Source organism: Cucumis melo, chromosome 2 (assembly GCF_025177605.1).
Source record: "Cucumis melo cultivar AY chromosome 2, USDA_Cmelo_AY_1.0, whole genome shotgun sequence".
NCBI classification, from domain to species: Eukaryota; Viridiplantae; Streptophyta; class Magnoliopsida; order Cucurbitales; family Cucurbitaceae; genus Cucumis; species Cucumis melo.
This window is the reverse complement of record NC_066858.1, coordinates 22,116,783-22,143,059: the sequence shown is the minus strand read 5'-3', so window position 1 is coordinate 22,143,059 and position 26,277 is coordinate 22,116,783. Positions and strand designations below refer to the sequence as shown.

The 26,277-nt window shown below is 31.9% G+C and overlaps 3 protein-coding genes across 5 annotated transcripts; 2 read left to right on the top strand and 1 right to left on the bottom strand.

Moving 5' to 3' along the window:
- The first annotated feature begins 4,670 nt into the window (after window positions 1–4,670).
- Window positions 4,671–8,702, top strand: LOC103494256 (uncharacterized). 2 transcript variants are annotated; one of them, XM_008455370.3, is made up of 4 exons: window positions 4,671–5,307; window positions 6,015–6,112; window positions 8,190–8,246; window positions 8,378–8,702. In XM_008455370.3, exons 1-3 carry the CDS (start codon window positions 5,046–5,048, stop codon window positions 8,241–8,243), a joined length of 414 nt encoding a protein of 137 aa, XP_008453592.1. In that variant the 5' UTR covers window positions 4,671–5,045; the 3' UTR covers window positions 8,244–8,246; window positions 8,378–8,702. The 2 variants fall into 2 exon arrangements, with proteins under 2 accessions (XP_008453592.1, XP_050936920.1); XM_051080963.1 differs by having other exon boundaries at window positions 4,793–5,307; window positions 8,190–8,702.
- Window positions 8,703–9,816: 1,114 nt separating this feature from the next.
- On the top strand, window positions 9,817–18,940 carry LOC103494254 (uncharacterized). 2 transcript variants are annotated; one of them, XM_008455367.3, is made up of 16 exons: window positions 9,817–10,111; window positions 10,211–10,396; window positions 10,998–11,177; window positions 11,520–11,928; window positions 12,632–12,750; window positions 12,839–12,916; window positions 14,125–14,265; window positions 14,927–14,974; window positions 15,077–15,243; window positions 15,425–15,503; window positions 15,588–15,670; window positions 15,864–15,993; window positions 16,456–16,588; window positions 17,265–17,428; window positions 17,514–17,706; window positions 18,316–18,940. In XM_008455367.3, the coding sequence occupies exons 1-16, from the start codon at window positions 9,992–9,994 to the stop codon at window positions 18,519–18,521; spliced, it is 2,436 nt and encodes an 811-aa protein (XP_008453589.1). In that variant the 5' UTR covers window positions 9,817–9,991; the 3' UTR covers window positions 18,522–18,940. The 2 variants fall into 2 exon arrangements, with proteins under 2 accessions (XP_008453589.1, XP_008453590.1); XM_008455368.3 differs by having other exon boundaries at window positions 9,827–10,111; window positions 14,930–14,974.
- A 2,618-nt stretch (window positions 18,941–21,558) lies between these two features.
- On the bottom strand, window positions 21,559–24,568 carry LOC103494257 (probable receptor-like serine/threonine-protein kinase At5g57670). The gene is made up of 7 exons (XM_008455372.3): window positions 24,203–24,568; window positions 23,849–24,103; window positions 23,598–23,755; window positions 23,423–23,502; window positions 23,188–23,323; window positions 22,657–22,806; window positions 21,559–21,878 (listed from the first exon to the last, which is right to left on the bottom strand). The coding sequence occupies exons 1-7, from the start codon at window positions 24,426–24,428 to the stop codon at window positions 21,735–21,737; spliced, it is 1,149 nt and encodes a 382-aa protein (XP_008453594.1). The 5' UTR covers window positions 24,429–24,568; the 3' UTR covers window positions 21,559–21,734.
- Window positions 24,569–26,277: the final 1,709 nt, after the last annotated feature.

Genomic DNA, 26,277 nt, shown 5'->3' with positions numbered 1-26,277 from the left:
AATTTAATCATTTTAGAACAATTTTTCTAAATATTTTTTTAAAAATTGTTCAACACTTCTTTTTTTTAATATAAATTTAGTTTAAGAAAATACAAAACTTTTGACAAAAGAGAAAAAAAGAAATCGAACTAACCATTTTCCACATTTCAAATAGTTTTTTTTTTTTTTTTTTTCTCTTTCTTTTTCCTATCTCTTTATTTATTTTATTTTTGGTACGTGATCGGAGTGGACTAAAGAGTATTGAGTTTTTTTTTCCCTGGAGGAGAAAAGTATGACGTGTGATTTGATTGTTTTTAAAACCAACATTCTATTGAATATTTTCTCTTTGTTTCTTTTTTTAACTCCTTCACTACTCCACCTGTCACCATCTAATTGGCCACTTTAGACGATGAAGCTACTCTCTCTTCTTAATATGTATTTTTCCTTTCACATTTACATTTACTGTATCTTTTCATCTTAAGTTTGGTGATTTCATTTCAAACCAGTTGGAACCATTGTTTTAAGCTATATATATATATATATACTCTTCTAAATACCAAAATTGTTAGTCAATCAAATTAAATTTATTATCGTCATATTGTTTAGAGACTAGTACATTAGCAAATAGAACTAAAACATTTATCGATACAATAAAATATAAAAAAAATTACTAATGCAATTTCAATTTATAAAAAGTTAAATTAATTAGTTTTTTTTTAATGTTAATGGCTTTTTCTTTTAAGGTGTCTAATGGATTTAAGAATATGTTAGTAGTAGGAGTTGGTGTGCCAGAGATATAGTTAATTTAGTGCAATAGTGTGATTATTTATGTATTTAACTATAAATACTTGTAATGTTTTCCTTTGACAAACACAATTGAAGTACTTTATGTTTTTATGTGATACCTTTTTCCCTCTTGTTCCATATCTTTGTTCTCTTCATTTTGTTATTTAAGTTCTTACCGTCACTTCATTCTTCATTTCATTGTTACTCTCGATTTTAAATGTTAACATACCTTGACTATATATATTTGTAATGAAGAAATGTGGTACTAGAAAGTTCGTTTTATCGAATTAAATCTTTCTTCCTATCAATTTCACTTGTATTTTGGTTGATTCAAGGATAAGAAAGTTTTACAAAATGGAGTAAGTATGACTAAGCGATAATCGATCATATGTGTATTATCATGCTATTAAAGTCGGAGGTTTAAATCTTTTCTAAATTTCATGATTTATTTGAAAAGCGGTGAAGCAATTGATAATAAGAAATATGAAAATGATTATAAGGATGTGTATTTGGCACCTTGAAGGTCTGAATTGAGTTATGAAGTGTAGAGTTAATAATTTGGAGTTAGAGATAATATGTTTGAATAGTAGAGTTATAAGGAAACAATTAGAATTACTAATAAATATTATTTTACATGTCGAATTCTAAAGTTGATAATACAAATATTATGACAATTGAACAATATTCATTGTGGAAAAAAAAAAAAGAGTACTTTTTAGGAGAAAAAAATGGTTGATAATTATCAACAAAATTAATTTATAAGTTTAGGGTACGATTGAAATTCGGAGGCGAATGTTTTTCCTTATATTTTGTTTTGCAAAGTGCCGAAGCCACAGAGTTTGGGCCGGCCGTTGGACCGCGTGCTCAAATCCCAAAAGTGGGCTATGGAACTGAAGTAAATTTGGGCCTAGAAGTTGGGTGTGAAAACGACAAATTCAAAGAGGCTTAATGGGCCATGGGGCACGATTGTAGAAATGGGCTCATTGGGCAAAGAAAATAAGATTTTGGGATAGTTGCAAATATAGTAATTATATTCAAAATAATGAAGTATATAGCAACATTTTAAAAAAATTGCAAATATAACAAAATCTGTTAAAATCTATCAATGATAAGAGTTTATCACTGATAGACCATGTAACAAATGTTGGTTTATCACTGATAAACCTTAAGAGTCTATCAATGATAGAACTCTATCACTGATAGACTTTGCTATATTTGCAATTTTTTAAAACTATTGCTACATACTTAATAATTATTCTAAAAATTGTTACCCATTATAATTACCCTAAGATTTTTAACCCAAAGAGCCGTAGGGAATGACTTAGACATGGATGGTTGCTTTGGTTTGTAAGATTGAGATTTTGTTGTCTTTGTTAGATTTTGAAGAAAGATTGACAATAATTAAACGGGAATAAGTGAAAATAACAAATATAAGGATAGAAAAAAGAAAAATAGCAAACTGTTATATTATTTTAATTTATGGTAAAACTGCTATAAATATTTTTTCACTTTTTTTTTTTTTGCCCAAAATTATCTCTCAATGGATAACAATTGTCCATATGCAAATACACTTATTTGTTAAGATCAAAAAATCAAACAAGATATCACATATCTAGAATACAGTTACTTTTTTTTTTGTTCGAAATTATCCCTCCACGGATACAATTGTCCATATGCAAATACACTTATTTGTTGAGATCAAAAAATGAACAAAATATCACATATCTAGAATATAGTGTATTTGTAAACACATTCACGATTATTATTAACTAAATCAAAAAATTATTATATTATTTCATCAATTCCTAAACATATGTCATTAGTTTCAAAATCCCCTAATTATCACGATCAAAATTAACAAATTAATGAAAAATAACTTCAAATATTCAATTTTTTATTTTTTGAATTATAGATTCAAAATTGAATTCCTCCTTAAAATCTAGCCAAAGATAATGCAATAATTAAATAATTAATTATTATGATAAAAATTAAGAAATAAACGAAAAATAATTTCAAAGATTCAATTTTTTACCGATCTCTCCCTAAAATCATACCAAATATAATGAAAACATTTAGTTTAAATTCAAAATTTTGTCCATCTTTCTAATCATATCAAACAATAATTAATTATTAAGATAAAAATTAACCAATTAAGGAAATTTTGAATTAAAAGATTCATTTGAAAGAAAGGGGATATGATATGTTGTTTGTGCTATATTTAAAAAATTATTTTTGTACTATATGTGATGTCCCATTTATTATTTAAAAAATTAACTAAAAAAAAGCTTTTACTATATTTTTAAAATAGAAGAAAACCCGTTAAGAACATCGAAAACAAATGTAAAATATGTTAGAACCCGAGACAAATCTTAAGATGAAAATTTGAAGATGTGGTATTTTTTATCTACCTGCAGAAAATGTGAGAATAGGGGACAAACCCAAAGAATAACTCAGCGGTTTGAAAACAAATAGAAGGTTGAAGACGAAACAAACGGTTGAAGATGAAACAAAACGGTGGAAAGCGATCTTACAAGTCACCGAAACGGAGGAAAGAACGGAGATGGTCGCGCGAACGAAAGTTTGAAACAATGTAGATGCTAATCGAATATTTGAAGCAACGAATATGCTAAAAGAACAAAGATATGAAGGCAAAATGAGATGCAAAAAAAAAAATTCTAGGGTTTTCAAAAGCGGAGAAGTAAATACAGAAGATGTGAAGTGGTTGCATGCAGATAGAGGATGTGATATGTGGTTGCATGCAGAAGATGTGATATGTTGCGGAAGATGTTTATTTTATTCAAGTGTGGGTGCATAGTTCCTATTAACTATAGGGTATTTGTGATATTTGTTACAATTGTATTTATAAATCACATTTATGAATTAGGTAGAGACATTTAAGGCATTATTCTCCCGTTTATTATTTAAAAATTAACTGTTTTACTATTTTTTTCAATTTAAAAATAAAATTATCATTTATCAAAAGTAAACCTTTAATTTTACTATTTGTCCGATCAACCCACAATTAAATGTTAAAGATGACATGGTTATTATCAAATAAATTCAATTAAATTCATATAAAAGTAAGAAATTTGTGATTTGAGAAAAGTTGGATGATTTTAGTTCGTGGATTGAGAATGAGATGTCCATTCGAGATATCACAACTAGTTTTTTTCAAGAGCTTATTCACTTTGCCAATTGAAGATATGAAAATAGGCGAAAGATTACTTAATGTATTCCACAACAACCAACGACTCTTCCACATGAGTATTTGGTGATAGAATTTAGCATATTTAAGAAGGAAACGTGCTCATAAAGATATGAATCCTACAAAATATAAAGGATTAAACATCTCTTTTAAAATTATTTTTGACAACGAACTTTATGAATCATATAGATTAATTAGAAGAATTATTAAAAACGACAAATTTAACAAAATATAGTAAAAATTTGAATTTTATCAATAACATACATTGATAGACACCGATATATTTCTATCACATCAATTTCTATAATTGATAGAATCCAAAATTTTACTATAGTTTGTAAACAATTTTATTTCTTTTTCTATATTTGAAAATGATCCAATTAATTAGTATCCCCACTAGCACTAGAGACAAAATATTTAGTTAAATAATCCAAGATTAAAAGGGTAAAATTGTGAAACTTATAGATCATTTCGAAACAAAATTTAAAAATCATAACATTTTATAGACGAAATTGAAACAAAGAAAAAACTTAGAAGTATTTGACTTAGAGGCTCAACCTTATTTACCATTAGAATTCGTACACATGTCGAGTAACTTCATGTTTTACTCTACCTCCCTTCGTCCCTCCTTCACCCTAAATGCATACTTCTCAATTCCAATATAATCTTTTTATCTTTTAGAATCGAAAGAAAAAAAAAAAGGAAGAAGAAGAAGAAATAAATGGAGGGCAAATGGGATATTTGAGAGAAATAGGAGGGGGGGAAATGCAAATAAAGAGAAGAGTGAGAGAAGAAAGACAAAGATCCAACGAGTTTACACACTGAACTCGGGTTGCGTGCGATCCCTCACCATTCTTTGAACACTGTGTGAGTGTTCGTTCAGTGGCCAAAGAAAAAAAGAAGAAAAAAAAATATATAAATCTAAATACTTTCTCCATTAAAGCTAAGCTAAAGCAAAATTCCTTCTCATACTTTCTCTTCATCTCCAAAAAGCTTCTTCTTCTTCTTCATCCAACATTTTCCATTTCCCTTTGCATTCACTCTTCTTCTCCATTTTTTTCTTCCAATCACCACAATGCCCATCAATAGTGAATCTACGCCGCCTCCTTTGATCGGGAAAATTGGCCCCTATACCGTCTTCATGACCCCACCACCCACTCCTTCACCGACCTCTCAGCCTCAGCCGGTGTTTGAGTCTCCTAAGAAGGTCATTCAGCCACCTCCGGTTCAGCCTCCCCCTCACCAGTTCGATAAGTCTGTTTCTCTTGCTGCTGTGCCTAATGGGAATGCCTCCGTTTCTGGGTTCTTCAGAAATGCTGTCTCTAAAGTGCAGAATGGTAATTCTCGTGATGCGATGTCATGTTCTGGAAAATGGGTTTCTGCTTTGAGTTTTGTTTTTTGTTGCTTTGTTTGAATTTAATGTTGGGATACTGGGGATTCAGGAAATAGATACGAGAATGGGTTTCTTTCTTTCTTTCTTTTTTTCTTTTTCTCTCTTGTTTTTGCTGATAGTGGTAGAGAAAAATCTATTTATGGAAATTGATGAGTTCGAACGTTATGGAAGTCCATGGTTTTATTTTGTGTGGCTACAGGGGATTTGGTAATTGGTTTAGCCCTATTGCTTGATGTGAAATTAGACCGTGATTCTCATGGAATAGTAGTGTTGTTCTTATTCTTTTTCCTTTTGTTGTTGCCATTATTGCTAATCAGGGGAGACGTTTGTGAGTGATAGTTCTTATTTCTCTAGTATCTTGTGAATTTCCTCTACCATATATTGTTCTTCTGTATTTGATTCTTTTTTCTTTTTTTGGAAATTTCTATATTGATACTTTAAATTGGTTTTCTCGTTAAATTTGATGGAAGTTCTCTTTTGTTTAAGCTCCACGTTACCTTGTGCTTAATTGTTTGGGAATTTGAGGGGAAGAAGAGAACAAGAAACTGAATAAAATTAGTGGTGGAACTTTGCTTCATAATTCAGACATTTTCTGCCATACTTTGATTTTTGTAAATGATCAAAACATATGGTTCTGATGTAATTTTGCAGCACATTCAAGGTTGGATGACCATTTGGCACGCTGGTTCGGGTTAAATCAATCTAAGTACCAGTGGGCACTAGATGATTATTACGAGAGCAAGGGAATGGTATGCATCTGGTCAAATTTATTAGTAGTACAGTTACATATTCTTGTATATGTCCTTAATTTTAACATTGGCTGTTCATTTCGCTTACCCTTCTGATTCATAGTCAGATTTGGCCTATTCATAGTTGAAATAAAATAGTTATTGGTTGAAACTGCATATACGAAGTGAAATTGAAGCAAACTTTCACTACTCATATATGAAGTAACTTCGAAGTCAAGTGTATCTCTAACTTGTTCTACCTTTTCATTTGCTATTTCATTTATTTTCATTTAATGCATAGGGTTAACTAGTTGAACTTATCTGCTTTCCACACTTGTTTTTCTGAGAAAGATAAGTAGGATGAAGAGGCTATCCGTGTTTCAGATGTGCGGTTGAAGTTAACCCATATGTTTCTATAGAGTAAAGGGAAACAATAAGATGGACATTTCCTCCTTGCCTTTGATAAATGATATAATTTGGTGCATAAATAAGAAACAAGCGATTAAATACATGAGATGGTTATCCTTCAAGATTAAGTCTTCTCCCGTTGTTTAGTTTTATTATTATTATTATTATTTTTTGTATATGTAGTTATAGTGTCATCATTATATACTTGTAAATTATCTTTTCTCTATTTGCCTAGTAGGAATTATAATTGCCTGACCTAAGATATTATTTACATGAATGATTGCCAAATATAAAAAAAGATATTATATAAATGCAAAGGTTGTAGTTTTTCCCCACTTAATGATTTGGTTAATCTTTTTGCATTTTAGTTTCATCGGTTATGATTAGATTTTATTCTTATATCTAAGCTTTTACTCTGACTTCCCTATTCTATAATGTAGAAAATCTCAATAAACCTTCAAAGCTTTTGCTGCACAGTTCCAAAACTCAATAAAACATTTATTCTATATTTAGCCATGGGTCTGGGCATTTTCTTCTGTTCGGTTGTCTAGTTTGTCCTTTTGCATTCTCTCATATTATCTCCATCAGTTTTCTGATTAAAACATCTAAAAAAGCCATGATGTTTCAACCCTAAAATAAATGGACATATTCATACACAACTCCAAACCTGTCTTAAGTTGAACTTCTGGTAGTTTGGCAGAAAGGTTAACTTTTCTTTTCCTTTTTTTTTTTTAAAAAAAAACGAGGAAACAACTTTGATTGAAAACAAATGAAAGAAGAATATGAAAGGGCATACAAGAAAACAGGATAGCGAAGCAAAAGACCCCTGTTGAACGTAACTAGGATTATACCTCTTCTCAAGATTTCTTAAGCTCCCAAAAAATTCTCTTGTTACAGCCCTCAAATAACAGCGATGAAAGAAACTGCCATGCACTGGGAGGGTGGGGGGCATAGGGACATCTACATAGGCTGACTGAATTTCAACTATTAACTCGAGACCATCTGTCTGAAATTGTTGAAGCAACATGTTTTAGTTTCCATGAACAATTGGTACATTCACAAGTACAGTGAAAAACCATGGTGGTCAATGGCCATTGGCCTAGGATTTAGAATCCTACAAGCTTCCTTTATAACCAAATTTAGTGGGGGTTAGAAGGTTGTCCATGACATTTGTCAAGGTGTCACAAATCGGCATGGACGCTTTTGATATTAGAAAAAAGGAATGATAAATGAAAAAATATAAAGCTTGATTTTTAAAAAGAAATCTTGTGCTGTTTCTAACCAATATCATAAAGAATCCAATTGACTTCATATTGCTTGTTTACTTCAAGCGAATTCATAGTAAAAAAAAATACCTATTAAAATATTTTCCATCAACGAACAATTCTAACAGATTTTACTTACAATGTTAAATTTTTTACAGTTACTTTATTACTTAGTCTTTTAGTAATAAATGACGCAAAATTTGACTTGAGTGACTAGCAAAATAGGAGAGTTTATTTATATCTTAATAATTGAACCAGATCTCGATTGATATCGTCATAAATCCCAGTGAAATGAGAAAGATTATTTAATTCTATATCAAATTCAACTTTAGATGCATTTATTTATATATCAAATCCAACTTCTTATGTCTGTCTATATATGTATGTATATAAAATCTTGAATTTTATCATCTCACTTACTGCAGGAAACTGGGGACATGAAAGCAAAGGAACCGTCGAGCAAAGCTCAGAGCGTGTAACAGGTGCTAAAATTTGCGACATTGTGTGCATAACCCAGCCCTTTACTAACTTCTACATGCCAACATGTTTGGTTTTATTTTGATATCAACTTTTGCATGCTTCAAGAATCAAACTTCTTGCTATGTGTTTGTAGGATCTCTCAATCTTTGGACTATAGAGAAACTATTTATACCTATCTATGCAATGGCTGAAGTGGATCTGATTGTTTATACAATGCCTGATGAAGTGGCCAGCCATCTTGGAATGTGATTCCATTTCCGTCTACCATATACGAAAATCGACAGAATTTGGTCGTGTTGTAGTTGTAAGCCGTGTAATGTTGTGTACCGTCGTCGTCTTCTTTTCCCCCCTCATTGATATCTTTTTTGTTCTTTTGGAGCTGAACCTTTAGCTTATGTATTTTGAGCTACCCTTTCGGGTTATTTGTGCCATTATAATGAAGGTAATGTTTGCTTCCATCCATCCAAGTCATTTGAGATTTCATAGGTCTAAACCAAATGAATAGTCATTTGAGATTTTATCAAATGTTTAATTGTAACAGAGAGAGTCTTACAAGCTTTTCTTTTAACAAAAAAAAAAAAAGTTGAAATATATTTTGAACTTTGATTCGTTTTTAAAATAACAATCTGATTGGAGGATGGAGTGTGCTAAATTAGATTGTACTTGTTTTTATCTTCATTATTATTAGAGTTAAATGATACGATAAATATAAAGATAGATTCTGACAAATTTGTAATAAGAATAAATATAAAGGTAGATTTTGACAAATTTGTAATTTTGTATCATTCAACGGTTCTCTCAGTTGTGGGTTCGAAACTACGATGTAGCGACTTGATGCTATCTTAAATTACTAATTGACCAAAACATATAAGCTAGTAAGTGAGTAAATTTAATTATATATCATTCCACAATTCGTACATTAACTGAAATCTCATGCAGAGGGATGGATAGGTTTTTCTTGATAGCCACCCTTTTCCCTTATAAGTCGGATTCCATGTGTTAAATAATTTCTTGATGGAAACTAAAATGAAATAAAAGTTAATTGAAAATAAAGTTTATAGCCAAACTAAAATTGAATTCAAAACTTAACCACGCATGAAATAACAAAGTTTTAAAAATATTTTTATACTCACAAAAAAAGTCCAAAAATACTTTTACAATTAGTTTTTGATGAAGCCCTAAAATTTTATTTAAATAATACCCAAACCTATTGAAAAGTCTCCTAAATATTTTTAAACTAGATAACTAAAACATATTAACCGTTTGTGTTTTATAGCAACAAGCATGTTTTATACTTTTTTCTTTCAAGTTAAGAGTATTTTTTTTTTTAAATTTTGAAAATTTAAGGTTATTTTTAAAAATATAGCATGTATTAATAGTCAAATACAACTTTCTTTTTGTTCGATTAATCATTGTTTTAATATGTTTCGAGAATTTTTTTTTTATTTAGAATTCTGTACAATTATATGTTTTAACTTACAAGGAAAATTGTGTAAAATTTAAATGAAGTAATATATTTTTGAACTATTTTAACCTTATAGGATGGAGAGAAAACAATAATCACTAAAAAAAACGTTTATTTTGTAAAATTGAGAAAGAGGGCATCGTTCAACAAAAACTTCCCATCGACGACGGCTTAAGAGAAAACAGAGAGAGAGAGAGAGAGGGGTTTAACAAACGCTTTAGGGCTTTGGCGGAGGAAAACCTCACCAATCTGCCATTCTCACAGCTTCTCTCTCTCCGTAAAATGATCACCGGCGGGAAGAGCTACGTTTCAGCACCTCCAGCTTTCTCCAATGACGCCAAGCGGCTTCTTGTCTGCACCGGCTACTCTGTCTCCATTTTCAGTACCTCCACTGGCTTGCAGGTGAATGCCTTCTTCGTTGCTTCTGTACTCGGTTTCTATACTGTTTGTCAATTTTTCTGACATTCGTGTTTGTTTTGGACTCTTTTTCTTCTGCTTAAGATTACTTCCTTGGAGGGTCACAAGGCCTCTGTGACATCGGTCACCGTGGTGCCGGCCTCTAGTGCGGCAAGTAAGATCTTGTGCTTCTGTTGGACTACTTCACTCGATGGAACTATTCGATATTGGGATTTCTCGATTCCGGAGCTCATGAAGACCGTAGATATTCGGCTACCGGTTTACTCCATGGTTAGCTAGTTATCTATTTGATAAGTATCGGTATTGTGTTAGAAAAAGGTTAAGAAAGCCCTCATATCTAGGTTATGAAATTATTTACTACCTTTTCAACTGTTTGTTGGGGAGTGAATATTTCAGCTTGTCCTTCTCATTATGCAACGGTGGTACCAGTAGTTATCTTTAGACTTCAGACTTTAGACTTCGTGAAATTAGAAGGCACTGAAACTTGTTTTTAAGACTCAATTTTTTCCCCCCTAATATCTTTAAGGGAAGTGATGATATTCGCTTTCATGTTGCTTATGATATGGAATCTTTTAGGGTCAGTTTTCACCTAATATCTTATAGGAAGTTCGAACAAGTAATGGAACTTTGTTAATCTTAAATTTTGGCCCTTTTTAGTTGGTGTGTATTCCAAAATTAAAAGTGGAAGTGAAACATAGAATCAATATGTAGTTCAATGAACTGTGACATGGACTGGTAATATCAGTTCAATGAAGTGGAGTATGGAACGATGGTGTGTGTGTTGCTCAAAACTATGTTTTTCAACGAATTGTGTTGGTTCTTTGAGTTACTATAACTAAATAGTTTATTTCGCATGCTTTGTTTTCCTCAGGTCATCCCTTCTCTGTTAGGCCAGCCGTTGGAGAGGGATGCAAAGTCTGGTGACCTTTTTGCTTATGTATCAGTGGAAAACATAGGAGTGAAGGATGGAAAGCCGGTGCCTGTGAGAGGACAAATTCTTAAGTGTAACTTAACCAAGTCTCGCTTGGCTGCTGGGGTCATTTTAGCTGAGGTGCAATTGACTAAGATTCTTTTCATTATCCCTAATGGTTTCATAGTTGCATATTTTGAAACAAATATTTATTTGCTAAAATTATGTTTTGACATTTTGCATGTGTTATTCCATATGTTTAAGTACAAGGCTATTGGCTCAGGAAGTATCGAGACAAATATTATAGGGTTGGGTGGTTGTTCTTTGAAATCAATTAGGGCGTGCAAATATTGGCCTAAACATCCATAAGCATATTTTAGGCGTAAAACATGGTAGCTGTGCATAAACTTATATAGTGCTATGGATGTTTTGGTAAGGTTTCAAACTATATTAATACATCATTACTATTCTCACTCTTAACAGACTCAACAACCTGAATATTTAACTATTAGCTCATCAGGGAGCTTCTTTGGCATCCGAAATAAGCGCAAAATCCATGTATGGAAAGTGCCAATTGGACAATCTAAAAATTTAGGGGCTAAAAGAATTACTCTGCATCACACAAAAGACTTGACGGTTCTTGCATTTCACCCAACCCAAAGAATGGTAGCTGCAGGTGATGTGACTGGGAGAATTTTAATATGGAGGGGATTCGGTAATAGGACATTTGCTGTTTCTGGTGAAGAAGCTGGCAAAAAGTCTTTTGACAGTGATGAAGATAGACCAGGAGTCAGAGGAAATGATGATGCTGATTCTTGCTCTACAAGGCACTGGCATCCTACTGAAGTGTTTGCTCTCTCTTTCTCCTCTGATGGGGCATATCTTTATTCAGGTAAAATGTCAACAAATAACAATTGCTAATGGGAATACATCCTGGAACTTCACACAATCGCAAATGGGAATACATCCTGGAATAATAGAAAATGTGCTTTTAATTACAAGTTTGACCGTGAGATTTTGGGAGGAAGTTTGAGAGAGCAGAAGGTTTAATACATCTGAGTGGGCTGTGGGCTTTTAGAGTCTCTTCTTGTAGCTTTTGTTGGTTTTTTTGTGTGCTCTTGTGCATTCTATCATTTTCTCAATGAAGGCTCAATTTCTCAATAGTAATGGAAATTACATGTTTGACAATGACTTATTAAGGGTAGCAATTGGAAGGTTTGTAAATATTTGAATAATTTTCTGGTCTTCTTGCATGAGATGAGCCACTCTGATACTAGGCTTTTAGCTATATGTAGTGGATGCAGTTGCATAAAGGTTGATGATGATACAAGTTGCATCACATGAAACCTAGTCTAGAGGAGAATGAAATGTAGCATGTCATGTTCTTCAGGGGTGGCACGTATTAATTTAGCAAGTCTTCAGTTAATCGCACTACCATCTTCCTTCTTCTGATATCCATGTGATGATCTAGAATTATTCTAATTAGACATATTAGGTTACTCTTAATGCCACTATTCTTATCTGTCCACAATGGTTGCTTATTACTTCCTATTCTTTTATGTTTTGATCTTCACAACTCTTAAATCTTATTTAAGGTGGGAAGGAGGGGGTTCTTGTGGTTTGGCAACTTGACACAGAGAAGAGAAAATACCTGCCACGAATTGGGTCACCACTATTGTATTTTACTGATTCTCCAGATCCTCTGCTTGCCTCTGTAAGTAGATCCTTTATTTCCACAACCAAGTATATTCCGCCACAGATTTTGTTGGCCCTTTTGTTTAAAACTGAAATTAGTTTTTCAGGTATCTTGTGCAGACAATCAAATTCATTTACTGAAAATGCCTTCCATGGAAATCTTGAAGTCCATATCTGGGATCAAGGTTTATTTCAGCAATCCTTTTACGAACTCTCTTTTTTATTGATGGGGCCTTCCTTGATATTTTATCATGTTTGTGGGTTGGAAAGAATGAGACTGTCTGATTTAGAATTGTGGGCTATGCCACCTTGCATATCATGGAGATATGTTTTGGAGAATGGTATACAATTAGAAGCCACCAAATGAGAAGTTAGATAAAAGATTTCTTTTAAGTGTGGGTCTTTATGTAAAACTATTGCTCTTTTTTTTTTTTTTTTTTTTTTTTTTGACAATTTCTCCATATTATTATTTTCTTAGCATAGTAGGTAGTTTCCTTCATGTACATTATGGTTTCCATGCCATAAGAATGTAGCTTTCTTGTTTCATTGTTGTCTTCTAAAGAAGCACAATTAAGGATACATATATTTCAATTTCTAAAATACTAAGAACAGATATGTGGAGGATTTGTTATTTATTATTATTATTATTATAGTTTTAATGTTGATGTCCAATTAATTGTTATGGAACTTAAATTCTAGTAGATATAAAAGAGAGTTAAATCTGGGAAAAAAACCCAGTGGCATTGTAACTGTCATTGGGGAGGCCGAGAAGTGGTGGTTGGTTGGCAGTGGTGAGGCTGAGTGGTGGTTGGGTAATGGGCAGACGACATTGAAGAAGTAGAAGATGAAGATTGAAGAATGAAGAATGAAGTTGAAAGTTGAAGTGGATGGGATCGTGTATCGTGATTTAAAGAGTGAGGGAGAGAAGAATGAAGATTTGATTGCCTTTCTGTATTTTTTTTACTTTTTTTCTTTCTTTTGTTTTGGCTTACCGGATTTAAGTGGGCTTTAAAGTAAAATGGGTTGCAGGTTGGGCTTTTAAGTGACTAAGCTTGATACCAATGATCTGCAAATTTAGAAGAATATATGCTTCCTAGGTTATCGTATATAATGACTATCGATTTTTGATATTTCTGTCATACTGGCTTAGTAAGCTAAAGATGTCTTTCACTCTTCTATAAGGTTTGTTAGATACATGCATGTTATTGCCTTATTCTCTAATCTCTTACTTCTTTTCTAGCATACGAAGTTTTGATGACTGCACAATTGTATCTAATTTTAATTCTCACACATTTTCTTCAAGTCTTATTAGAAAATAATGGCTATTTTATTTGTCTATAAATGTTCTTTAAGCCTTATTTTACTGCAACTTCTTGTGTTGTGTTATTTTCAGCTTCCTTGTTCATTTCCTGATGTTTGTCAAGGATCTAATAACGGATTTGCCTTTGATCAAAATGATGGTCTAGTTGCCCTTCGTTCAGAAAACTATAGCATTCAGTTCTACAGTTTGTTTGATGACTGTGGAGTTTGTGAGGTGAGAATGTACTGATTACTTAAGTAGCTAATGAACTGGGGTAGTAAAATGTACTTATTTGTATCCCTTTTGTTACATGGCTTTATAAATATCTAGTTTAACACGAGTTTCATTAGACCATGATATGTCCTTCAGTGTTATCTATAACATGGCTATCAGACTTTCTTAGACCACAAATGCTCTTTTTATCAGGTTGATATTCTAGTTGTATCAAAATCACATTTTCACCAAGACTAACAAAAATAGTAAAAGATTCTCATTTAAAAAAGATCAAAGCAGTTTAATTCACCTTGATCCGCCAGTGCTAAAGAAGATGCAGAAAGATCTTAATTATCAAAACCTGAAAGGGAGGGGAAGGAAAATTTGGAGAGAGACCTGTCAACACAGTTTGAAAAATTTATATCTTTTTGGAAGTGTTGTCTTAGTGTTCTTTGTACCGTTATTTACCAAAATGACGAGTTACCTAACTAACAGCACCTCAGATATTTGTGCCATTCTGTACAAAGTCTTGACTTCCAAGTAATGAACAGAATGTGGCTCTTTTCTCATATATGTGTTTGTACATGGCTTCGTGTTTAGACACATTCATATCTAAAAGCATTCAGTTTTTATGTCAGTATTTTAGTCTCTTAAGTCTTAACTGTTCTACATATAATGTTAGCAGGTTCAAATTTGTGAGAGGAACCATCAACCCGGTGAAGAGCTCACTGTATGTGAACTTATATGTTGGTGTCATTTTATTGAAATAATGTCTGTAGGAGTAGGAATTATGTGTCTGATGCTATCACTATACTTGAATATTGGGTGGCAGGTTGTTATTACTTCTGTGGCTCTCTCCCTTGATGGTTCTTTAATGACTACTGCTGAAGTTAGAATTCCTGAGGGTGGAATTGGTGGTTTCATTTGTCTCAAGTTTTGGGATTCAGAGTTGGAAAACAAAAAGTTTAGTTTGTCAACCGTTGTATATGAGCCACACAGGTTTGCTTCTGGTTCTTTTCTAAAATCACAAGGAAAATTTATTTCAAAGGTTACTATAAGACCGGAAGAGTTATGTTCTTGTGATCATAATTTCATTGCACTTGTTTGTATTTTATGCTGGACCCAGAAAATACTGTTTCCGTCTTTGATCTGAATGAAAAAGTGCACTGCCATTTGACAGGGATGCTGGGATTTCTGCTCTCGCTTTCCACCCTAATCGTCGTATGGTTGTCAGTACATCATATGGTGGAGACTTCAAGGTACTGTTGGAACAAAAATAATCTTATATAATAGTATTTTCTGCGATGAAATTCATTTTATTTTATATTTATTTTTATGTTTAGATGTGGGTTTGCAATGGAGGACTTCAGAAAGTTCAGGGAGAGAAAAGTTCAAGCTGGATGTGCCATTCAGTTGGGTCTTACAAGTATGCATTCAATTTTTAGTTTTTCGAATGATGGGAGAAAATATTTCTCTTACTTTTTAAAATGTAGGCTTAAGTTGGATTTGGAAATTGTTTTCTTCCTTAAAAAGTTTCTAAATTGTAATGTTACTCTGGTGTTTGAAACTGATGGTTTATTGTTATTTTCCAATTCTCACATAAGATTTTGTTTTATCAGAAAGAAGTCAATGACTGCTGCCGCATTTTCTGCCGATGGTTCTGTTTTGGCTGTTGCTGCAGAAACTGTCATTACATTATGGGACCCTGAGCAAAATATCCTCGTTGCTGTAATTGGAGAGACTCTTACGGTACATAAAGTTCTCTCATATTAGCCTATATTTCCCAAAATAACGAAATGAATCCCAATAAGAAAGAACTGTTAAATTTGACATAGTCCAGCTGGTATTTCATGAAATTTAGCCTGCCTCTTTTCTACATAAATGGTTGTGCTTCATTTCTTTAAAAGCTCTATAGGTGAATTCATAATGTGTTTGATCACATTTTTTCTTTTTCATTTTGTGACAAGTATGTAATGTTATTTGGTGGTGGGTCGGATGCTTCTCTCGATCTTAAGTCTGTCAAAACTTGAATACTGTGTTTGAACAATCAATTTAAAAAAATGACTTTCTTAGTTAATGATAAAAAGGGGAAGAAACGGAAGTAAAACTGTTGATGTGCTCTGCCAAGTTTTTAACTAGAGAAGTTCTCTACTCTAATTTCATTATCTGCATTCATCTCTCTCATCAATTCATGATTTTCAATTTGGACAGCCAATTGTGAATCTTAGCTTTGCTGGAGACTCCGAGTTTCTTGTATCTGTGTCACAAGGTTCAAAACCACAACTATCTGTTTGGATTGTGTCAAAACTATCATTATCCTGGTCATACAAGCTTCATATAGAAGGTTTAATGCTCTCCTTTCCTTTCTCCTTTAACTTGGAATTTATATAATTCAACTCAAGATGATTGATTCACTTCTTTAATTTGATAAAACAGTAGAAGACCAATTTCACAAATTAGCAAGGGAAAAAAAACGACCATTAAAACTTCTTGATGAAGATGAGATGCTAATATTTGCCAAAACAATATTTTTTAATTTTTGTCTATGTTAATTAGTCCTAGGCTCCAAAGGCTGTATCTCTTTACAATGCAAGCATCTGCAGTGAGTGACGGCTATCTTTTTCTTTTTAAGATTTCAAATAGTTATAGATTAACTTGTGACAACTAATTGACTAACTGCGCGCTTTTGGGACCATAAACATGCTGGTTTCCTGGAACTTAACTGCCAGTGGGAGTGATTCAAATTTTTGTTGTGCAATTTGAAATACTTGGCTCCTCCTAAAATACCAAGCACTTCCTTGAGGCCTTATTAGTGTGTATTCTGGAAAATGAACAAGGAAACTGGAAAGTATAGGGATCCTGATAAATGAAAGATACATTTCTTTCAGTTGGCACCTTCACTGGAGCGTCTATTATTTTATGGACTATTAGCTTTTGTTTATGGTGAGATGACGTTTGAGCCATGACCATAAATTTGTCCTAAATTCTAATCGTGGCTGTTCACGATTTGCTTCTAACAGCTTTGGCCTGTGCTGTGGATAAGTCTTCTTTTGCTGTGCTTGCCCTTATCCCCGAATCTGTACAGTTGCAATTTAGTGACTCAACATTCCAAGGAAGAGATGGAATGATTTTGCATTTTAATGCCAATGATCCTGTTCCCCTGAGTACCTGGTCTGTTAGGAAGGTATACTATTTTCTACATCCTTTATCCCACCTTCTTAATATTAAATTATAATTTATAATTAATTTCTGTTGATGTCCCACCACAGGCTCAGGGAGGGGGTCTTGCGTTTCTACGATCCAAAAAAAGTTACATTAGTTCAGATGAAAAATCTGGCCATCCATGGCTTGTCTGTATCAATGGTGACCACGAGTATACTCTATTTGACCCATCTGGCAAGGAAGCACAAGAACTTAGTTTGACCAAGCAGGGAAACTATCACGCCCTTGAAGAAACTGGAGGTAAATTATTTTCTATTTTAATCGTATCAACAATTTGATTCTCTATAGCTGTACTGCCTACTTTTCTAATCTAGGCCTTCACAATATCCTCGTTTTCTCTAGTAAAAAGATCCTTACCCCGCATTGACCTGATACTATTTTTTGTTTATTTATTTTATGTAAATGTGCATGCTTAATGTATTATTTATATATTTCTTTAGGAAAAAGGGACCTTTGAATTGGTTATGACTGTTGAGGAGATCTCATGTGCCATTGTGCCTTTTTTGTTCTTGTGGTTTATGATAGACCCTAAATATATTGAATTATAAAAGATTACGAAAATACAAGATAAATCGCTTGGACTGACCCTCCCAATCTTTAAATCTCTCAAGCCCTAATTCACCACCAAAATATCATCTACCCCTTCTTATAACCCAACTTCTCTAAGAAACTATTTAATATTTACTAATATACCCTTAATATCCCTCTAATACCATTCCTATAGTTTTGCAATTCCTAAATGAATCTTTTAAAACTCCTTATCTCATCCCATAGTTTGCAAGATTAGATCTTATTCATTCGGAAAAGTCTTGTCAATCCCATGATTATTAATAAATCAAATTATTACAGGGAAATTTGGATATGAAGCTATCTATGGCGAACTGCCAGAATTTGAATCAAAGATGGACCAGACCTTGTCTGCCCCATCTGTTCCATCACAGAGGCCTTGGGAGACCATCTTCAGTGGTTCATCACATGAACTTCCACCCCTTACTAAGCTTTGTTCATCATTTTTAGAATCATTATTGGAGAGGAGGACCGTTACTACCGAGTAATTTCGAGTCCACTGAAACATGTCACATTATATATGCTTCTTGAGTTCCTGGTTTTGACTCGATCAATAGGTACAATCCGAAGATAGAATCAATTGCCATCAAAGCTGAAGCCTTCGATTTCCCGATTTCTATTCAAGTACACAGCATGAATAGCTGTCTAAATGGTGAACCATTCAGCTTACGTTGAAGATCTTCAAAAGAAAAAAGATGGAACTTGTTTCCAAAAGAGTAAGAAACATCCGAAATTTTTTGTTAGGTAGGCCAATTTTGAGTGTGCAATTTGGATTTTGATAAAAGAGAATTAGAAAATTTTGTAAATTATTATAAGGTATGTTTTCAATTTGGGAATTTTATCCCAATCAGGAACATTTTATATCCTATAGAATATATAACTGCAGCGGTAAGGTTAAGGTTGGTGATGACAATTAACACATTATTAAGATACATGTCACATATGTTTGTGGTTGACCTTCGAAAAATTTAATTCCCTAAGCAATTAAAAATGGTTAGAAGGAATCGTTGGGACCCCAATAATAAATGAGTCATCAAAACCAACTTTTTAAAAATCATATTACATGTAGTAGTTCAACTTAGAACAATGAATTGCATCGAATTTTGAACAAAGGAATTTCCAGTATTCATTCTAGTAAGTGCAATTTCTATGTATTTTATACTTTTTTGTTTATTTATTTATGTCGTTATGTAGCCGTTCAACCTGCCGCCCTCTAAAGTCTTTTTAGGTTAAACTACTCCCATGCCTTTCTTTTCTTAAAACATCTCCCCTCCACTTATTTTATTTGGGATTCTCTTGTTTAATCTAATTGTTGAAGATTATGGGAAGATATAAATGTCGATAATGACTTAATTTAATTTCTATAGCTTGGCTTAATTGTACCTAAATAAATCATCAAACAACAACTAACAAGGGTTGCAATACTTGAGTAAACTTTTGATGGTTTGTGTAACCCCGTAAGTATTAAGCATTGTTATGTTCAAGAGTACTTTCTTTAATAATTATTTTTTAGTGTTGTAAGAGTAAATAATTAAACAAATGCAAGAACGAAGATTTAATGTCATAGCCAAATTCTTGTCACTTATAATCACATATTTGTTTAATTGATTTTTTTAAAACATATTGAATAAAGAATCTTTATTCATTTTCTCTAATATAAAAGCACATTGTTTAACAAGTATTGGTTTGTGATTATAACTAATTATAAACTGACATTTGACACAAAAAAAGTGCAACTACTAAAGAAAACATTATAAAAACCCTTCCCTTTCTGTATTCAATACAATTTATAAAATTAAACAATATACATATATCTATAAACTATCAAAATCTTTGTCCACAAATAACTTGAGGCCATAACCATCCAACTTTGGAACTACTTTGTATTTATTTAATAAATACCATAAACTCTGAGTTGTTGAGTTGGCTAGGGCTACCCTTATCATGTCACCTCCACCCATTGCCTTTTCATATATTTTTTCCTCATCTAATTATTCTTTATAAATACTATTTGGATCCTTGTATTTTTTATCGATTTGATTCATTTTGGTTCATGAAGATTTAAAATATTTGTTTTGATCCGAAATTTTTGATTCATTTTGGTTTCTATACTTTCAAAATATTCATTTTAATCATTGTAATTTCAATTCCAATATATTTTAGTGTTTGAACTTTCAAAAAAGAAATAACAATTCTGATCTCTTTGAAAATAAAGAAAATGAATACGGTCACTTTTGAAAATCGTATAAGGACCAAAATAAACTAACTAAAATTAAAACTTTGGGTATCAAAATATTATTTTAATTCATTTTTCTATTGCCATGATTTTAATTTCCTTATTTTGTATATGTGAGAAGTCTCTTTATATAGGTACATTTGGTAATCCATCACACTCTTAATTTTGACACATTTTAATTAATTAATTTTGATGATTTAACATCAATTGGGTCAGTTTTGATTTTGACATCCCAATTTAATTTTAGTTAATTATGGAGTTGAACAAAAAAAAATTGGTATAAGCTAAAAAATTCAAATGAGATGGGTCATGATGAATTTGGTTTGTATTATTATTTTTTCAAAATCCATAACTAAGTTTGTTCCTCAGGATAGTAATACTACAATTTGAGAAATTTTAAATTATGATATTATGGGTCAATAATTCAATGAATATGTTAATTGATTTACCAAAATAATATAATAATATCAAGTAGTACTGAGAGAGAAAACTTAATTAAACATTAGTATGATCCAAATTTGAAACAATAGGTCTTAGAATTTAATTGGTTATAATAATAATATATTTGATTTAGGTACAAGCTAGATAAAATAAGTTATATAATGAATTAGAAAAATAGAGAAAATCATGACACCATCTCACGTAGAAAGAAGCAAACAAATTTACAATTCTCAAATTGTGTAAAGTAGGCCCCTACAACCTTTTCACAGGATTAACAGTAAATCAGAATTTGATCTCTTTTCTTTCATGATTTGTATGCAAAAATTGCAGGGAAGAAAAGGAGAAATCGTAAAAAAGCGTTTAATAGAATTTTTATAGTTAAAAGTTTAAAGGTGTAATTGAAACTATGGTCGAACTACCAAGTTGGACGTGGAAATAGAAGTTTCTTTGTTCGCTTTTAATGCTTAGAATTCAGCAAGCCAGCTATTGAGGATCATGGGGGAAAAACAAATCAATTATATGAAAAATGTACTTGTTTGTTTCATGAACCCCACCCCTCAATTATTATCTGACTTAAATGCCTGAAAGCCCTCAATTTCATCCACAAATTTGTTGTTTTCGTTTATCCATTTCAATGATTTCTTAAAGGTTCAATTTCCAAAGATCAAAATTATTAATGGTATGGCATACAAAACTTTATGAGGTATAATTAGTTCTAGTCATGAGTTCAAATATTTCACTCTACGTATTCACATTCAATGTTTAAAATTAACAGTTTCTAAAATTTGGAATATGGCGTGACATGTTTGGTCCTAGTTGGAATCTAAATAATACATGGCAGAACCAAGTTGGCAACGATGGCAGGTGCTCTATTTTTTTTTTCTTTTCATTTTTTAATAAATAGAAGATATGCATTATTAGTAGTTCAATCTACCTTCATATGTACACAATTTACTGTCTCTATTGTGTGGTTTGGACATTGTTTAATCAAACTTCAACACTTTCAATTCTGGCCTACATTGAATTATGGGGATTGAATAGAGAAAGAACTGTCCCATTCATATTCCAAGTCCTCAAATCCCCAGAATTCATCCTTCTCTTCTGCTTCTTCCTCTGGCATTTTCCACCTCTCGGTATCTACATACCGATCCTCCATAATGTCGAGTACCTGAAAAAACACATTGTTCTTTTTAGCTTCAACCATGCTCGCACAGCCACCAAATAAGGTTATCACTTTTCAATCTGCTACAACATCGTGTACGAAACTCTCGAAACTACAACTAGCCTAACAAAGAACGCATTGCTTGGTTTCTTTTCTTTCTTTCCTTTTCTTGACCTGTTTGGAGATCAGGTTTACTAATGAACAGTTGAAAGAGAGAGAATTTGGGAGAAAGTCAAGATCAGAACTTTCATTAATGTGATTTTAGGCATTCTTTTATTAAGCTATTTTCTTTTTCTTTCCTAGCTTAGAAATTCAAGTTAGGTAGGATAGTTGAAACATTACTAATTTCATTTCTATTCAAAAGTGCCCAATTGATTTTTCTTCAAAATCATCACTACAAGGAATCTTTTTGACTTCTACTGAGAAGGCTGTAACTTTCAAGATCAAAACTTCCAAAAACTACTATCAATGAAGAATATTTCCATATAAGAATCTATAAAATTCACTACATAATTAAAAAGAAAAAAAAAGAAGAGAGCAATCTATAAGAGTCCAAAAGAGAAATTCCAATTCTAACCTCTAACTACTCCTCTTTCGGAAGGATATAATATAGGGGGTTTCGACATTATTAAGAGAAGAATGGATGATGAATTAAGTGCCATGATTAGAAAGCTTTATGACTACAGTACAAAAAAGACAAGCTTGCAATTATGTAGATTATTCTTGCAAGGATCAATTGATTTCATAAGAAGTTGATAATAGATGCAAGGAAAGAGTTAGCTACCTCAGTCATGGTGGGTCGCCATAACGAAGACTCCCGAATGCATAATGAAGCAGCGAGGGAAAATCTTTTCAACTGTGTAACGTCGTAGGCGGACCCCAGTCGTGGATCTACCAGCTTCTCATACTCTCCCCGGTTCAAAATCGGTTTGGCCTGTGTTTGGTTTAGAATTAGTGTCTGACTATAGCAACACAACCACATTACCGACATGTCAAATTAGCAACAACTTTATATATATAGATTCACTCTTGAAGAAACCAGCCACTGATCTAAAAGGGAAGAAGGGATATTCTCGAAAACGAAAACAATCGCCAACCATTTGCAAAGCGAAGAAGAAATGTAGTAAGACTCGCAACCAATGACCATTTTCTTTACTGAAAGTTTGGTTAAGAAACAAGCCAAGGAAATGATTATTCTTTCTTGAAGATAAACTTATAATATATTTATATATATAATGAAAACTGGAATCCAGAAGACAACAAACATAAAAATGGAAATATCAAATATATATTTGATAAAACTAATTTAGCATACCCAGCTGTGTAAGCTTTGGTGAGACCCATCAACAGGCTTTCTTCCTGAGATTACTTCTAAAAGAAACACTCCAAAAGCAAAAACGTCTGTTTTCTCATCTACAATCCCATGCATATAGTATTCTGGAGCCAAGTGCCTACAATGATCAAAGTTCAAAACCCTTTTATTAAAAAAAAATATCATTTTTTTTCTAATTAATTTGATCCAAAAAAGTCAAAGCTAGCTGCTAAATTACCCAAAAGTCCCTTCAATTGGAGCAATGGAATGATGAGACCATTGATTTGGGAGCCATTTAGCTAACCCAAAATCTGAAATCTATGGAAACCAAAAACCAAGAAACACATCAGATTTCATAAGTAAAAACATTGCAATAAACATTCAGACAAGAGCAATTGATGAGAATGACAAACCAGAGGTTCAAAATCTGCAGTCAAGAGAATATTTGAAGACTTAATATCTCTATGGATAATCCTTCTCTGACAATCTTTGTGTAAATAATGAAGTCCTCTGGCTGTTCCAATTGCTATCTTGAACCTTGTTTTCCAATCAATTGGACACAAATTATCATCTGAAAAAACAGTAATTTCAAATTTTTAAGCTCATTTAACAAATGGGGAACCAAAATTTTCAAAATGGGGTTGTTTAAAAGAAAATTGCTTACCATGAAGAAGAGAAGCCACAGAACCTCTTGAAGAGAAATGGAAAATGAGATAAAGACCATTGTCAATACAACAACCTAAGAGAGACAAAACATTCGGATGTTGAACATGTCCTATTGTCCCAATTTCTGTAAGAAACTCCTTCTCTTTCCTTTCATCAATGGAGGTTTTTGTAAGTCTTTTCACAGCAATTTCTTCACCATCATTTAAAATGCCTCTATAAACTTCTGCATACCCTCCTTTTCCAACTAAGTTCTCTAAAACCCACATCAAAAAACAGAGTCAAAACCCCAAAAACAGAGTAGAAAAAAAAACTTTTTTATTTTTTTATTTTTTATTTTATTTTATGGGCGTACCTGAGCTGAATCCATCAGTGGCTTCAAAAACTTGTTGAAAAGAGAAGCATTTCCAAAAGGGTCTTGGAGAATGATGAGAAACAATACAATCTGTGTTATGAGAAGCATCTGGGTTTGGAGAATCGTCTCCTAAACTACGTCGCTTTAGAGAGAAGAGGCGTTTGAGGCTGTTGGTTCTTATGTACTTCATTTTCTGTGGAGTTTGAACAGAAATGTAAGAGTTCATGCAAAGAAAGAAGAAGATGAAGAAAGGATAATGAGAATGGTGGTGGGTTAGTTCTGTTGTGTGTGTGTGAGTTGGGGGTTGAGAAAAATGAAGAATTTAAGAAGAAGAGAGTGGAAGGATGTATATGTAATATGTATTGTTGTGTGTTATGTAATGTGTGTCGTAGTTAGATGAATGAGTTTGAGAGTGAGCACGTGTGAGACTTTCCATTGTTTTTATTTTGTTTTTACAATAAACTTTGTAGACAGATGATTGCCTTTGTCTCTTGTGATACACCTGTTTCTTTTCATTTTTATTTTTTTTATTCATTTATGTTCTTAATTATCATATATTTAACTTTTATTTTTTAAATAATTAATATTTATCCCAAAGTTTTATTTTGCGTAAGATCGAGCCTTCAACCTCAAAGTCCAAATAAAATACATGTGTTATGCTACACGTGTCATAATCGTAATATAACGAGTCAGTGACATTTTTATTATATTGTTATAGAAAAATCAACTAAATATAACAAAATAATTAACAAGATGATACTACTATCAACTACGTTAACTTTTTAATTCTAATATATATTTCATAATTTAAATATATATTTTTAACTTTTTTGTTTTTATAACTTTTCAAAAACATTGTTTGGTTGATATTTTTCCATTAGCATTTATGTAAAATTAAGATTTTTTTTTTTTTTATCAACAACCCTGTTTTAAACTTAGATCGTAACTGTTTAACAAAATAAAGTTTTCGCATGTATTTATAGATTTAATGGGACCTATTATTTAAATAACACAAAAGAAATATAAATAATATAACTTTTTTTAGTTCAAAAGTACATTTGAATAAAACACGTACTTTTATAAGATTGAATTTTGTTCGAATTGACATGTATTAATCTAAGAATTAACTAAACTTTTACAAATTTTTAAAATCATGAAAATCTAATTTTCGTGGTGATGAAAAAACTTTAAATTAAAAACCTAGTACCCCTTAATTAATCATGAACTTAAGTACAACATTTAATGAAAAAAATTAATGTAGATTAATGAGAATCAGATCTATGGTTCCATAGTTTTAGATTTAAGAGTAAACTTGGAAATTTGGAAATGATCCCTTTTTGACCATTATTTACTCACATCATCACATGGATGATTCTCATTTTGAGAAACATTAACAAATTGTTTTAGATCCTTAAAATAGGGTTCCTATTTCAATGTCTTTTTATGAAAAAGATGAATGGAAGTATTAAATTCCATTCATTTTTGTAAAAACACACAAAACTTTAATTAGAAAATTCCAAAAGTAAAAATATTAGGATATTTTATATAGGGCTTTTTTTTTTCTTTCTTTCAAATATAGTCATTATCTTATGGTTTATGTACGATGAACCACTAATCTATCACGGTTTATGACAAATAGATTGTACTAATATTTTGTTATATTTGTAAATATTTTCAATAAATTTATCATTATATGATTGGAAACTATATTTTTGTGTTATATATTGAAAATTCTACTCAAAAGTCACCTCGTGAAACTTTAATCTTTAGGTCAACAGTATATATCTTGATCAGTTGAACTATATTAAAATCATACTTTAATTAGTTTCCATTTCTTTTTTTTTTTTTAAGTATAGAAAATGATTTAAATTTTTGACTTTGAGAAAAAATGTGTACTAATAAAAACTAATTAAGATCTACGTCCACTTTCCTAAGTTATACTTTATTTTGAGAAAGACGTACTTAATATAAAAAAAAAAACTCAAAACTAAAAAATGAAAATTACAAGTAATGTAAGATGAACATGATAGAAAGGGTTGAGAAAGGGATGTTTTTCTCAACAACCAACAAAGATA